The sequence below is a fragment of the Anomaloglossus baeobatrachus genome, chromosome 3 (genome assembly GCF_048569485.1).
Source record: "Anomaloglossus baeobatrachus isolate aAnoBae1 chromosome 3, aAnoBae1.hap1, whole genome shotgun sequence".
Taxonomy (NCBI): Eukaryota; Metazoa; Chordata; class Amphibia; order Anura; family Aromobatidae; genus Anomaloglossus; species Anomaloglossus baeobatrachus.
The window spans coordinates 22,812,997-22,827,151 of record NC_134355.1 but is presented as its reverse complement, the minus strand read 5'-3'; the positions used below and the strand labels follow the sequence as shown (position 1 = coordinate 22,827,151).

At 48.1% G+C, this 14,155-nt stretch overlaps 1 protein-coding gene across 1 annotated transcript in view; it reads left to right on the top strand.

The window, feature by feature from the left end:
- Positions 1-7,561: 7,561 nt before the first annotated feature.
- Positions 7,562-14,155, top strand: part of GALNT14 (polypeptide N-acetylgalactosaminyltransferase 14) — a 195,232-nt gene continuing 188,638 nt past the window's right edge. Inside the window, exon 1 of the mRNA XM_075341425.1 lies at positions 7,562-7,665. Within this exon, the coding sequence (XP_075197540.1) occupies positions 7,562-7,665 (104 nt within the window). The remainder of the gene's footprint in view (positions 7,666-14,155) is intronic.

Sequence of the window (14,155 nt, the reverse complement as noted above, 5' to 3'; positions counted from 1 at the left end):
AAAAGCCAGAAAATGATGATTACACAAGCCAAACAACTTAAGGAGATCTTGGATGCCACAAAAATGAGAAGTTATAAACATCTACAGCAAATTCTGATTATGAAACTGACAGCATGATATCATACGAGATATAAAAAGGGCCCTCTTATTTATTTATTTTTTTTTGAAGCAACAGCGCCACCCTTTATCATTGGCTGATACTGGTATTGCAGTTTAGCGACATTCACTTTATTGGGGTGCACCTGCACTATGATTGTCGTGTTTGGTGATTATGATTCTGTCTAATTTAACCAGCATCAAATTGCTCCTGCATCTACTCCTTTTTGGATTTTGGTGTACACTATTGTCAGAAGGAGGTTTTTGCAAGCAACGCCAACTTTCATGGATCTGGGGAAACTCCGGTTCTTGCACTCTGCCTTCTGATGTCTCTGATGTCTGTGAAGAGCACAAGGGGGCTCGAGCGTCAACTCACAGACTTGTAGTTCCTAGGCAGGCTAGCAAGAGTTAATCTCTGCTGGTCTGCTCGTCAATCTCCTGTAGTCACGTGCTGTGCAAGAACCAGTCATATTCACTCTCCTCCTATATATGCTGGCTAAACTGTTCATTTAGTGCCAGTTATAGCTTGTCTATACTGGTCTGGAGAGGTGGATTTATCTGGACTGTTCATTTAGTGCCAGTTATAGCTTGTCTATACTGGTCTGGAGAGGTGGATTTATCTGGCCTGTTCATTTAGTGCCCGGTATAGCTTGTCTATACTGGTCTGGAGAGGTGGATTTATCTGGACTGTTCATTTAGTGCCAGTTATAGCTTGTCTATACTGGTCTGGAGAGGTAGATTTATCTGGACTGTTCATTTAGTGCCCGCTATAGCTTGTCTATACTGGTCTGGAGAGGTAGATTTATCTGGACTGTACATTTAGTGCCAGTTATAGCTTGTCTATACTGATCTGGAGAGGTGGATTTATCTGGACTGTACATTTAGTGCCAGTTATAGCTTGTCTATACTGGCCTGGAGGGGTGGATTTATCTGGACTCTTCATTTAGTGCCCGCTATAGCTTGTCTATACTGATCTGGAGAGGTGGATTTATCTGGACTGTACATTTAGTGCCAGTTATAGCTTGTCTATACTGGCCTGGAGAGGTGGATTTATCTGGACTGTTCATTTAGTGCCAGTTATAGCTTGTCTATACTGGCCTGGAGGGGTGGATTTATCTGGACTCTTCATTTAGTGCCCGCTATAGCTTGTCTATACTGGTCTGGAGAGGTGGATTTATCCACGCTACCAGTGGCTGTGTGAAATATTGTTGTGAGTAGCTTTGGTTTTAACCCTTTAGGCTGTTTGTTACTGCCTTGCTTCACTTGCTTTCCAGTTTAGTTTACGGTCTGTTCCTGTGATTGTGCAGTGTGACTGAGGTTCTGTTACCCCTGTCTGTCTCAATCTGTGTTTCCATCACACTTCTGCCCTTTCCTTCCCTTGGGAGTTTGGGTGGGACATATTAGTTTTACTCAGGTTTATAGTAAGGCGTGAGGTTCAGGCATCTCCACCATTAAGGGTAACCCTGAGGACAAGGATAATCTAGGGAAAGGATTGGAGACCCTCGTCCCTTGCTATCCTACTGTCACATCATGACAACGATGCAGAGAATAAGTTGCTAGGTAATTATGTAATTAGCACTGACTTCTTAGGGCTCTCAGGTTAGTTAAATCTTAAACAAAGTTCTAGGTGTAACGCCCATGTTGGCATCCCTGCACTATCCTGCCCCCCTCCCCCGGTGGGAACTTCAGTTCTCTCAGCTGTCTGGACCACCAACGGTGGCTATCCCATCCCCGTCCATGCTGCTGCCTTCCAGAGGCTGTGTGCACATCATAGACTTCCTGGTTCTACCTAATGGGCAGGCACGAGGCCATGCCCCCTTTCTTAAAGAGCCAGCGCACCCTAACCCAGAAGTGCCTCTCAGGTCAGCTGAGAGGCTGCAGGTATTTAAGGCACTTCCCCCTTAAGGGAGGTGCCTGGGCAATGACTTGTCACATTGCTAGTTGTTAGGTCCCTTAGTGCTGCTGCTGACATTGGTATATATTTCAGTGCTGTGCCAGTTTGCTGTTGTACTGTTGTACTGCTGACGCTACCAGCTAACATGATAACTGCCACTGCAGGTATCCACGCCGGTCGCTGCTGCCATATCATCCATGCATCCATCCAGGACAGATCCGCCTGCTGCTACTGCTGCCGTTTCTTCCTAAAGCCTTTTCTGGGTCCATTGCGAAGCCTTCGATTTACTGCTGATGCCCTGGGGCTGCCCTCTGCCGGCTGCTTACCAGTGTGTGTACCTGATGCTACCTCCAGTGGCAGTAGAGAAGACTCAGCGGCTAGTCTAGTTCACTCCCCCAGGCAAGTGGGGATGGTACCTTTGGTCCAGTGGACGCACTAATACAGTGCTTGCCCTGCAAGCATAACACTAGGGTTCTATAGCTCAAAGATGTAACTCAGAACGTGTTCCTTCTGCATACTCCTCCTTGATTAAGGATGCCGGGATGCTCATGGGTGGTACCCAAGGTCGTCAGCCCAATTATAACCAAATCCATCCAATACAATGCTCATTTACTCAGATATAGCCAGTTTAACCCTTTTTTTGTTCCATTTGCTGTGTTGGGTTATCTAACCACCTTTTGTATTCTTCATGGTGCCAAATCCATTATCTCACTATGGCTTCTTTGACTACACTTCCATCTTTTGAGCTTCGTTACTTGACCTCAAATCTGCGTGACTCCATATCCTAATCATAATGTATTACCCACACCGGTATCTCCAGTCATTGCCACTAGCAAATGTACCACAAATTACCATGTTAGGATAGGCTTCAGGATGAGGAAACACATCTCCCGAGACCTGTGTCTCAACTGAAAGAGGACCTATATTGTAAGCAAGAAAAAGGGCTGTGACAGGAGAAGAAATAAATATTCTCCACAGCTCACTGACCACAAAGGACTGAGGCTGGGGAAATATTCCTTTGTGCGTTATTTCAGTCAGTCGGAGATATTTTTTCTTCTCCGGTCACAGCCCTTTTCCGGTAGCTCTGGTACATGTTCTTACAACACAGCTCCTTTGTCAGTTGATACACAGGATTTGGGAGCTGTGTTTCTTCAGACTGCAGCTTCTCCTGACACATGATTGGGACTGTCTGCCATTTGAATTACTTCACAAGGGACATTTTATTATATTCTTGGAGTTGGAGAACATCTTTAAGGTGAATGGAGAATGAAGACTTACAGGCAGTGTATCATGGGAAGAAAACAATGATGGTTAGCTGGGACCAAAAAGGAAAAAAACTGTGAAAACTGTCTCTATCTCACTTTATTGAGTATGGACACAGCCGGACCAGAATTAAGAGGACTCCAAAGTCCTTGGATCATCTAAGTACCGTATCCATAGTTAAGGAACAGGGGGTCCTGAGTGTGGAAACAGCTGCATCGGTATTAGGAGGACTCCAAAGTCCTTGGATCATCTAAATACTGGATCCGTAGTCGAGGAACAGGGGTCCTGAGTGTGGAAACAGCTGCAACAGAATTAGGAGGAGTCCAAAGTCCTTGGATCACCTAAGTACTGGATCCGTAGTCGAGGAACAGGGAGTCCTGAGTGTGGAAACAGTCGCACCAGAATTAGGAGGACTCCAAAGTCCTTGGATCATCTAAGTACAAGTACTGGATCCGTAGTTGAGGAACAGGGGGTCCTGAGTGTGGAAACAGCCGCACCAGAATTAGGAAGACTCCAAAGTCCTTGGATCATCTCAGTACTGGATGCATAGTTGAGGAACAGGGGTTCCTGATGGTGGAAACAGCTGAACCAGAATTAGGAGGAGTCCAAAGTCCCTGGATCATCTAAGTACTGGATCCGTAGCTGAGGAACAGGGGGTCCTAAGTGTGGAAACAGCTGCACCAGAATTAGGAGGAATCCAAAGTCCCTGGATCATCTAAGTACTGGATCCGTAGCTGAGGAACAGGGGGTCCTGAGTGTGGAAATTGCCGCACCAGAATTAGGAGGACTCCAAAGTCCTTGGATCATTTAAGTACCAAATCTGTAGTTGAGGAATAGGGGGTCCTGAGTGTGGAAACAGCCGCACAAGAATTAGGAGGACTCCAAAGTCCTTGGATCATCTCAGTACTGGATCCATAGTTGAGGAACAGGGGTTCCTGATGGTGGAAACAGCTGAACCAGAATTAGGAGGAGTCCAAAGTCCCTGGATCATCTAAGTACTGGATCCATAGCTGAGGAACAGGGGGTCCTAAGTGTGGAAACAGCTGCACCAGAATTAGGAGCAATCCAAAGTCCCTGGATCATCTAAGTACTGGATCCGTAGCTGAGGAACAGGGGGTCCTGAGTGTGGAAATTGCCGCACCAGAATTAGGAGGACTCCAAAGTCCTTGGATCACCTAAGTACCGTCCTTGTCAGCTGTCCGGCTGGTTCCTTGTCCGGCTGTTCCAGGACCCATCATCTCCAGTATGTCTAGTTCCTTCTGTGGAGACACGGGGCTCAGTGGGTGCTCTCGTCCACTAAAACCCGCCGCCTTTAGAAAGACAGCGTGGCTCAGGGCTCATCCCAACTGAACGCCGACCTCCTCAATCGTGGGCGTAACACTACTCAGACAACACAGGGTGAGGGAACCACAATAATTAGACTTTATTGGATCCCCAAACAATTAACGGCACATAACACATAACCAGCAAAACACACAAATGTAACAGGCAACAGAGTCTCACCCTTCCGCTGGCTCACCAGGGATTTAGAATGTCCATGCCTCAGAGCTTCCAGGGCCGCTTACTCCAGTCCAGCAGCACCCCGCTTTTGGCGGGCACCCACCGAGAAAGGAATAATGCCAGATTCAGGAATCTGTGAGGTCTGCAAAGTCTGAAACAGGTGACTGAACTGTCCCAACCTGAGTGTCCTCCTTAGGTAGTCCTGGTATGATGTTACAATCCTGGAAGCCGGAGTCGAAATCCCTAGGCTGTGGATATGGTCTCCAACCGGAACCGGAGTCCCTAGATTGAAGCCATAAGATATCCTGATCCTCTAGTCAGCTCCAAAGAGCTTAGACTGGATCCATCAGCATCCATCAACCTTCATCAACCCTGGTGGCTTAAAGAAGTCCCTTTTATAGCCATAACCTTCCCTTAGGCTACACTGCGTCCTCATCAATTGGTTGGACAAGATTGTTTCTCCCATTGGATGAATTTCAAGCTGCATGGATAATGTTCATTTAAATGATGTGCATAGAAAGACTCAGTATATCTACATGGAGTCGGCAAGTCACCGACTAGACAATGGCTACTAAGGTAATTACATTATCAATACACAACTACAATAGAATGATTACTGGAAAAGTCTGGAGAGCAATAGCTAAGCAAACATGACTTAGCACACATAAGAACAATAGTCTGGCTGAATGTTAAGAAACTTTAACCCATGAGAGTCCATGTCGTCACACCTTCTTCATAGATTTTTGCCCTTTACGCCGGATACCTTTTGGCAGCAGAGTGTTCCTGGCGTTCTGTTTAGTAGGCAGATCCTGTAATCCACAATTGTTCAGCAGCCGCTTGGCCTTTACAATTGCACTTAGTGCAGAGTCAGCCATTTAAGCAGCCGTAGCCGGAGGTACTAAGAACTCATCACTTAGGGGATTTTGTTCATTATTATAGCACTTTTCCAGCTAAAAGCTGCAATTTTCACTCGTGGAGAGGTATTAAATTGCAATTACTTTAGATGTAATTGTCACGCAGAATAATTATGAACATGCTGAATGAAATGCTCATTGAAGCTGAAGTTTTATCAGTACAACAAAAAAAAAAAGCGGCTTTTTCCATGGCCGGCTGGGAGGATTGCAACGTTCGGAGATAGCTTTTATCATTTTTACAGGTGCCGTTCAGGAGTACGGATTGCTGATCGAGGTTCACACTCCATTGGGCGAAATAATGGGCTTTTATTCATAATTTTGCACTGAATTTTTTATTATTTTTTACGAGCCCATCTCTCTTTTTTAACCTCCCAGGATTGTGTGCAGGAAGCGCGTTGTAGACTTGTCAACTGTCAATAGTTCCGGCCCAGGCGGAATGTGCAATTACAGCACGCAACGTGCGATGTCTGATTGCTTTTCCGCATCACCGGAGTGCAGCCGGGGTGGAAATACTATTGGGGCAACCTGTGCAGCTGCACCGGGGCCCAACTGGTAAGGGGAGCAACGTCCATTTCCAGTGGGGGAATGGTGCATTAAGTTGAGTTATAGGACAACAAAGGGGCCATCTATTGTTCTTGAGTAACGTGGAGCGGGGCGATAGCCATCGGTGAGGTGCTCATCTCTTACGCCCTGGCACGTTGCATGAAGAAAGGGGTCCTATTTGGGTGTATGGACTTGTGCTATTGGGGCGCTACACCTGGGGCGGCCGCATGGCGGCAATGACTTCAGCTTAGCTGGAGCAGATGTTGAACAGTTCAATGAAAGATACCGCCACTCGAAAATAAACATTTTACAGAGTCAGAGACCTATTCTCAAGCCGCATCTTCGCTCTTAAAGGAATTTGTTCGCCAATATGGTTAGTACTTAGCTTCTCTACTTCTGATCCCCGCTCTCTCTTCGACTCACATTCTCCGTTCCATCCTAGCCTGTTATAAACTTCGGGCCGTATTGCTGGGTGTCCTGACCCAGGATACATCTCCAGTTGACCATTCTGTCTTTCCATCCATTTTTCTTCCTCTTTACCCAGGATCACACTATTTACTGTCTCGGTCTCCACTCACAGGGACACCCACGTCATGTGGCTCTGCTCACTAGTCAGACCTTAGGTCTGCTCTTACTGCATGCTGTGCCCTATCTGACCTCTCTTGGCATGAAACTGTCTCTGTACCTTTAGCTCCTTCCAATCTGGGCTAGTCCCAACATTGTCACTAAGTCTTCGTCAGTCAGGTAAAATACAATCTGTTCATAATACACATTGCACATCATAACTGTACTCCTGTCAAGGGGCAGATGGGCAGTATGTCCTTCAACCTAACATCTGCACAGGGGCCCTCTTCTATATGTGTCCGCTCCTGCTCTACAGTGCCTCTGATTATTCATTTAGATTTGTCAGAAGCCTTTTTCGAAAAACCCAAGAGATTTTCTAACCCTTCCGGCAGCCACTGATGTCTCCCCGTTTTTGGACATATTTGCCAAGAATATGCGCTGCAACACTTGGTCCACAGTAGAAATCTGCCCTGCTCTTTCCTAAACCACCATTCCAGCGTTGTTGGGGTTTTTTTCACCGCTGAAGTGGCGCTTTAAATGTAAGCCCCCTGCTCCTTGTTATATACTCACCTTCAGGCAGCTTCACCTTTGCCCAACTCTGCGCCAGTGCCACGGCGCCATCTTGGGCAGTAACTTTTGATTGCCTGGATGTCAAAAGTTATGTCACAAGAGCTCAATGCATTCCTATGGGAGCCAGAATTAGGCCAGATCGAGGCACGAATGGGGCCAGAATGAGGCCAGAATGCAGTCACAATGGGCCCAAGAATGGAGTCAGAACAGGGCCAAAATGGACTCAGAATGGGGCTATCATGAGGCGAGAATGTGGCCAGAATTAGGCCAAAATGAGGCCAGAATGGGAACAGAACGGGGTCAGAATGGGGCCATAATGAGGTGAGAATAGGGCCAGAATGGGTCCAGAATGCGGCCAGAATGAGGCCAGAATGGGTCACAATGAGGCTAGAATGAGGCCTTAACGGGTCAGAATGAGGCCAGTACGGGGCCAGAATGAGGTCACAATGGGGTCAGAACGGGACAGAATTGGGCCAGTACAAGGCCAGAATAAGGTCACAATGGGGCCACAATGAGGCCAGAACGGGGCCAGAATGAGGTCACAATGGGGTCAGAATGAGACCAGTACGGGGCCAGAATTAGGTCACAATTGGGCCAAAATGAGGTCACAATGAGGCCAGTACGGGGCCAGAATGAGGTCACAATGGGGTCAGAACGGGCCAGAATGAGGCCAGTATTGACCAGAATGAGGTCACAATGAGGCCAGAACGGGCCAGAATGAGGCCAGTATTGACCAGAATGAGGTCACAATGAGGCCAGAACGGGCCAGAATGAGGTCACAATGAGGCCAGTACGGGGCCAGAATGATGTCAGTACGGGGCCAGAATGAGGTCACAATGGGGTCAGAACGGGCCAGAATGAGGCCAGTATTGACCAGAATGAGGTCACATTAAGGCCAGAATGAGGTCACAATGGGGTCAGAATGGGCCAGAATGAGGTCACAATGAGGCCAGAACGGGTCAGAATGAGGCCAGTACAGGGCCAGAATGAGGTCACAATGGGGTCAGAACGGGCCAGAATGAGGTCACAATGGGGTCAGAACGGGCCAGAATGAGGCCAGTACAGGGCCAGAATGAGGTCACAATGAGGCCAGAACGGGCCAGAATGAGGTCACTGAGGCCAGAATGAGGTCACAATGAGGCCAGAACAGGCCAGAATGAGGCCAGTACAGGGCCAGAATGAGGTCACAATGGGGTCAGAACGAGGATCTTGCCCATAAGATGCGTCTGTTTCTCTATAGACCCCATATCCTGGTGGTCACCTTCCTCCACGGTCTGTCTGCCCTTCCTCCACGGTCTGTCTGCCCTTCCTCCACGGTCTGTCTGCCCTTCCTCCACGGTCTGTCTGCCCTTCCTCCACGGTCTGTCTGCCCTTCCTCCACGGTCTGTCTGCCCTTCCTCCACGGTCTGTCTGCCCTTCCTCCACGGTCTGTCTGCCTTTCCTCCACGGTCTGTCTGCCCTTCCTCCACGGTCTGTCTGCCCTTTCTCCACGGTCTGTCTGCTCTTCCTCCACGGTCTGTCTGCCCTTCCTCCACGGTCTGTCTGCCCTTCCTCCACGGTCTGTCTGCCCTTCCTCCACGGTCTGTCTGCCCTTCCTCCACGGTCTGTCTGCCCTTTCTCCACGGTCTGTCTGCCCTTCCTCCACGGTCTGTCTGCCCTTCCTCCACGGTCTGTCTGCCCTTACTCCACGGTCTGTCTGCCCTTCCTCCACGGTCTGTCTGCCCTTCCTCCACGGTCTGTCTGCCCTTCCTCCACGGTCTGTCTGCCCTTCCTCCACGGTCTGTCTGCCCTTCCTCCACGGTCTGTCTGCCCTTCCTCCACGGTCTGTCTGCCCTTTCTCCACGGTCTGTCTGCTCTTCCTCCACGGTCTGTCTGCCCTTTCTCCACGGTCTGTCTGCCCTTCCTCCACGGTCTGTCTGCCCTTCCTCCACGGTCTGTCTGCCCTTCCTCCACGGTCTGTCTGCCCTTCCTCCACGGTCTGTCTGCCCTTCCTCCACGGTCTGTCTGCCCTTCCTCCACGGTCTGTCTGCCCTTCCTCCACGGTCTGTCTGCCCTTCCTCCACGGTCTGTCTGCCCTTTCTCCACGGTCTGTCTGCCCTTCCTCCACGGTCTGTCTGCCCTTTCTCCACGGTCTGTCTGCCCTTCCTCCACGGTCTGTCTGCCCTTCCTCCACGGTCTGTCTGCCCTTCCTCCACGGTCTGTCTGCCCTTCCTCCACGGTCTGTCTGCCCTTCCTCCACGGTCTGTCTGCCCTTCCTCAGCACGTTCGGAGGTGATGTCGGATATTTTTCTGCTTTTTCTTCTTTCTATTTCCGTGTTTGAATATTTTCCTGATAGATCTAATTAATAAATATTGCATCAATTAAAACAATCACTTTTCTAATATGTGACCTGCAAATTGAATGCGCCGGGAAAAGCCAATTTATATTTAAATACTTTATCGTCGTCTCTTTTCCCCGTCCCAGGAGAAATTACAGTGGAATTTAAAATGTGCCATTAACCAAGAAAAAAAAAAATAAAGAAAATCACTGAAACAGCATTTTACTCCAGCGGTCCCGTCTCGTGTGCGGAGGATTGCTGTACACGCCGTGACCTAGTTTAATATCATCCTGTAATCACCAGCGATGCTGCTCCTCGGCACCGGCGCACGGCCATTAATATTAGATGATAGGAATAAGAGATTGGATTATGTGATATTTCTCAGGTGTAATGGAGCAAAAATTAAAGGGATCTTGTCTTGGACACTTTAAGAACGTCGGGACTTCTGGTCAGCTACTGCCTTCCCCATTTAGCACATGCCCTTACTCCAAGGCGTTGTCCGCTACTTAAATATACATGACTAATCCTTAGGAAAGGTCTTCAATAATAGATCCCATCAGAAAACCAGCAGATTGCAGCTCTGGAGGTGGAAGAATGTACAGTGTACAGTGTATAGAGCACGAGCACAAGAGCGCCACCCACCACATAGTGACCATTCTTAGGTACTGCAGCTCAGCTTCTATGGAATGTGGTCTGAGCTGCAGTACCGAGAATGGGCACTGCACAGTGTTATGATCCAGTGACCGAGGAGGATCAGAAAAAGGGCAAAAACTCGGAAACCCTGAAAATAACCAGAGTGGCTGGAACCTAAACGGACTGCAGACCTAATCCTGACACACAACTAGAAGTAGCCGTGGGACGAGCCTACGATGACCTAGTCGCCTCGACACAGCCGAAGCACTAAATATTCTTACAGAGAGAAATATAGAAAAGCTAATCTGCCTCGGAGCAGTTCCCAAAGATATAGATAGCCCCCCACATGTAAAGACTACGGTGATATCGGAAAACACAATACATAGCTAGAAAACAGATTCCGCAAAGATGAGGCCCAAACTATCTGCATAGGAAAGGATAGGAAAGAGCACTGACTGCAGCCGTAAAAACCCTAATAAATACCAGCACGCCTGATATGGAAAAATGCTGAGCCTACACAGGCTCTTCCCCACTATATCAGTACTCTGATGTTACTGGGATCCAAGAAAAACACTGATATAGAGGAGGGACTGAATTTTGTACCAAGCATGACAAAACACAATACATAGCAGGACATGGAGCAAGGTACACAGATACTCCCAGCAGGGAATGATCCAACTCCACCAAGAACTCCACACAAGCAAAATAACAAGAAATTGAAAACCATAAGCAGAGGTAAAAAGACCAACTTATCTGAAAGGAGTTCTGGTAGACACAGTGAAAAGGGCTGGTTTCAGAATATCCTTAGCACACAGGAGATACATTGAGCACCGGCAAGGAACAGGAGGAAACTACTCAGTTATAAAAGCCCAATCCAAATGGCCTGATTGCCAATCCTCCTCAGCTGTCTAGTTCCCATTTAGCAAGTCAACTGCACTACCAGCACTGACCACAAGAGGGAGCCCCAAACTGGAATCTAATTCAAATGTATTCACAACAGCACAGTGTATGGCGCTGTCGTGTCCCAGCTCTGTATGCCTTGTATTGGCCAACTGGAGAGACTTTGTTTCACAGTCAATAAGAGGTGGGTGAACGCTTAAGCCGAATCATGTGTCTGCACCTTCAGACTATTTAGCAAGTCTGGGCATTGTTTTCAATTTTGTATCCTTTATTCATGCAAAGTTTTTATTTTTTATTCTTGCATCTTGCACTTTTCTGTCACGATGACAATGGAATAGCAGGGAACTGGGGCTCCTAAGCTTTCCTTCTAGCTGGGGGATCCTATTCTATCCCTAACCTCAGAGATACTCCTGATGGTGGAGAGGCCTGAGTCTCCTACCTGGCTCTGCTCCTGACCAGTCCTGAACTGATTCCCCTTTCTGTAGGGAAGGACAGGACAGGAGTGTGATGAAACCCACATATAAAGGCAGCTTCTAAACTATTTCTCAAGCTGGGGGACTCTATTCTAGCCCTAATATCAAGGATACTTCGAATGGTGGAGATGTCTGAGTCTCCTTCCTGGCCCTGCTTCTGAACAGTCCTGAGCTGATACACCCTCCCCCAGGGAGAGACAGGACAGGAGTATGATGAAACCCACAGATAAAGGCAGCTCCTAAATTGTCCCTGAAGCTGGGGACCATATGCTATCCCTAATCTCAGGGATACTCCAGATGGTGGAGATGTCTGAGTCTCCTTCCTGGCCATGCTTCTGAACAGTCCTGAGCTGATACACCCTCCCCCAGGGGGAGACAAAACAGGAGTATGATGAAACCCACAGATAAAGGCAGCTCCTAAATTGTCCCTGAAGCTGGGGACCATATGCTATCCCTAATCTCAGGGATACTCCTGATGGTGGAGAGGCCTGAGTCTCCTTCCTGGCCCTACTCCTGACTAGTCCTGACCTGAGTCTCTCTCCCCCAAGGGAGGGACAGGACAGGAGTGTGATGAAGCCCACAGATAAAGACAGACAAGGGAACACCAAAACTCTGTCACACAGCACACACACACAGAGGTAAAGAAAATAAGAGGTTCAGGAGGAAAACAAGAGCAGGAAGGAAGCTACAAAATAATAGGGGTAAACCAATTAATGAGCACAACGTTCACCAGTAAGTCTGGGACACCACATCTCACAGACCCACATAGACAAACTCTAGCTACGGTAGCATGGGTGTAAGGATTCCACCAGCATAAATAGGAGTGGAGCAGATGTGATAAGTCTCCCAACAACATCTGATTACAGGAGCAAGCAGACCAGCAGAGATTAACTCCCGCTAGCCTGCCTATGAATCAACACACAGCAGGTCGATGCCCGAGTCTGCCTGTGTTGATCCCAGACACCAGAGAAACCATCAGGCGGAGTGTCAGAATCTGCAATCCTGAACAGAGCCCAGCGCCGTCATGACAGTTGGTGAAGTTTGTGCAAAACTCCATGTGACATTTTCTCTATAAAACACATATACGAGCTTCTGTGTGTCCATGTGATTTCACCGGACGCTTCATTTCAGAAGATATTTTATATGGCGCATTTAATATTCAGAGGGAAAATACCGTTCGTTACAACTGTCTGCGATAGTCACTTGTGCACTATATGGCATCATATGGAGACAACAGAAGTTACCATGTAAAAGTCAGCAAGTCTACAGAATTAGGCAGCAAGTCTGCAAGTAACTTCTGTGGCTCCTGGGAAAAAAAAGCAATAAAACCGCAAGTAACCTAATATATCTAATCAGTGCAGAAATTCTGCAACCTCAAAAACTCGCTGAATCCTCATCGTGGGATCGGAGCCTCCTCCCGGACGGTCAGTGAAGCCCATTTTCCGTGTGGATTTGCTGATCCCTGTCCATCTCCTTACATTGCGGCTGATGATTGGGGCTGGTGGCCGCCGGTGATTGTCGGTGTACCGGCCCTTTAATCTGATTGCGTCTTGCGGTTGTTTTATTTGTTGAGTCGGTTGTGACGTCCGCTCGTTAATATTGACCGGCCGCAGGGCCGTCATCGTCGTCGTTGGCCGCGTTTCTCCCCCCGTTTATCCCAGGCGCGATCTGGAAGCCGAGAGTCACTTTATCTTCATTATCAGACCCATAAAATGAGTGTAATGAACGGCGGAAAAAAAAAAAAATCCGCCAAATGATAAGAAAACATGGGACGTCTGCCATTATTCATAGTCAGGTGGAGCCCGTCCTGCGCGTGATTATGGAACATGACATTATAATGTACAGAGATCATCTATCAGCCCCGGCCGGGGATGTGCGGAGGAAACAGAGACACCCGGAGACCGCCGCACAGGCACCGGGAGCATCAGAGACCGCAACTCCACCAGCAACGTGTGCATTATATATAGGGACAGCGAGGGGTGAAAGGATGGAGAAGAAGGCTTATCCTTACACACACCTCAGCTGCTGCAGAACCTCATAATACACCTCAACTACTGCAGAACCTCAAACTACACCACAGCTGCTACAGAACCTCAAACTACACCTCAGCTGCTGCAGAACCTCATAATACACACCTCAGCTACTGCAGAACCTCATAATACACCTCAACTACTGCAAAACCTCAAACTACACCACAGCTGCTGCAGAACCTCAAACTACACCTCAGCTGCTGCAGAACCTCATAATACACACCTCAGCTACTGCAGAATCTCATAATACACACCTCAGCTACTGCAGAACCTCATAACACACACCTCAGCTGCTGCAGAACCTCATAATATACACCTCAGCTACTGCAAAACCTCATAATACACCTCAACTACTGCAAAACCTCAAACTACACCACAGCTGCTGCAGAACCTCATGAGACACACCTCAGCTACTGCAGAACCTCATAATACACACCTCAGCTACTGCAGAACCTCA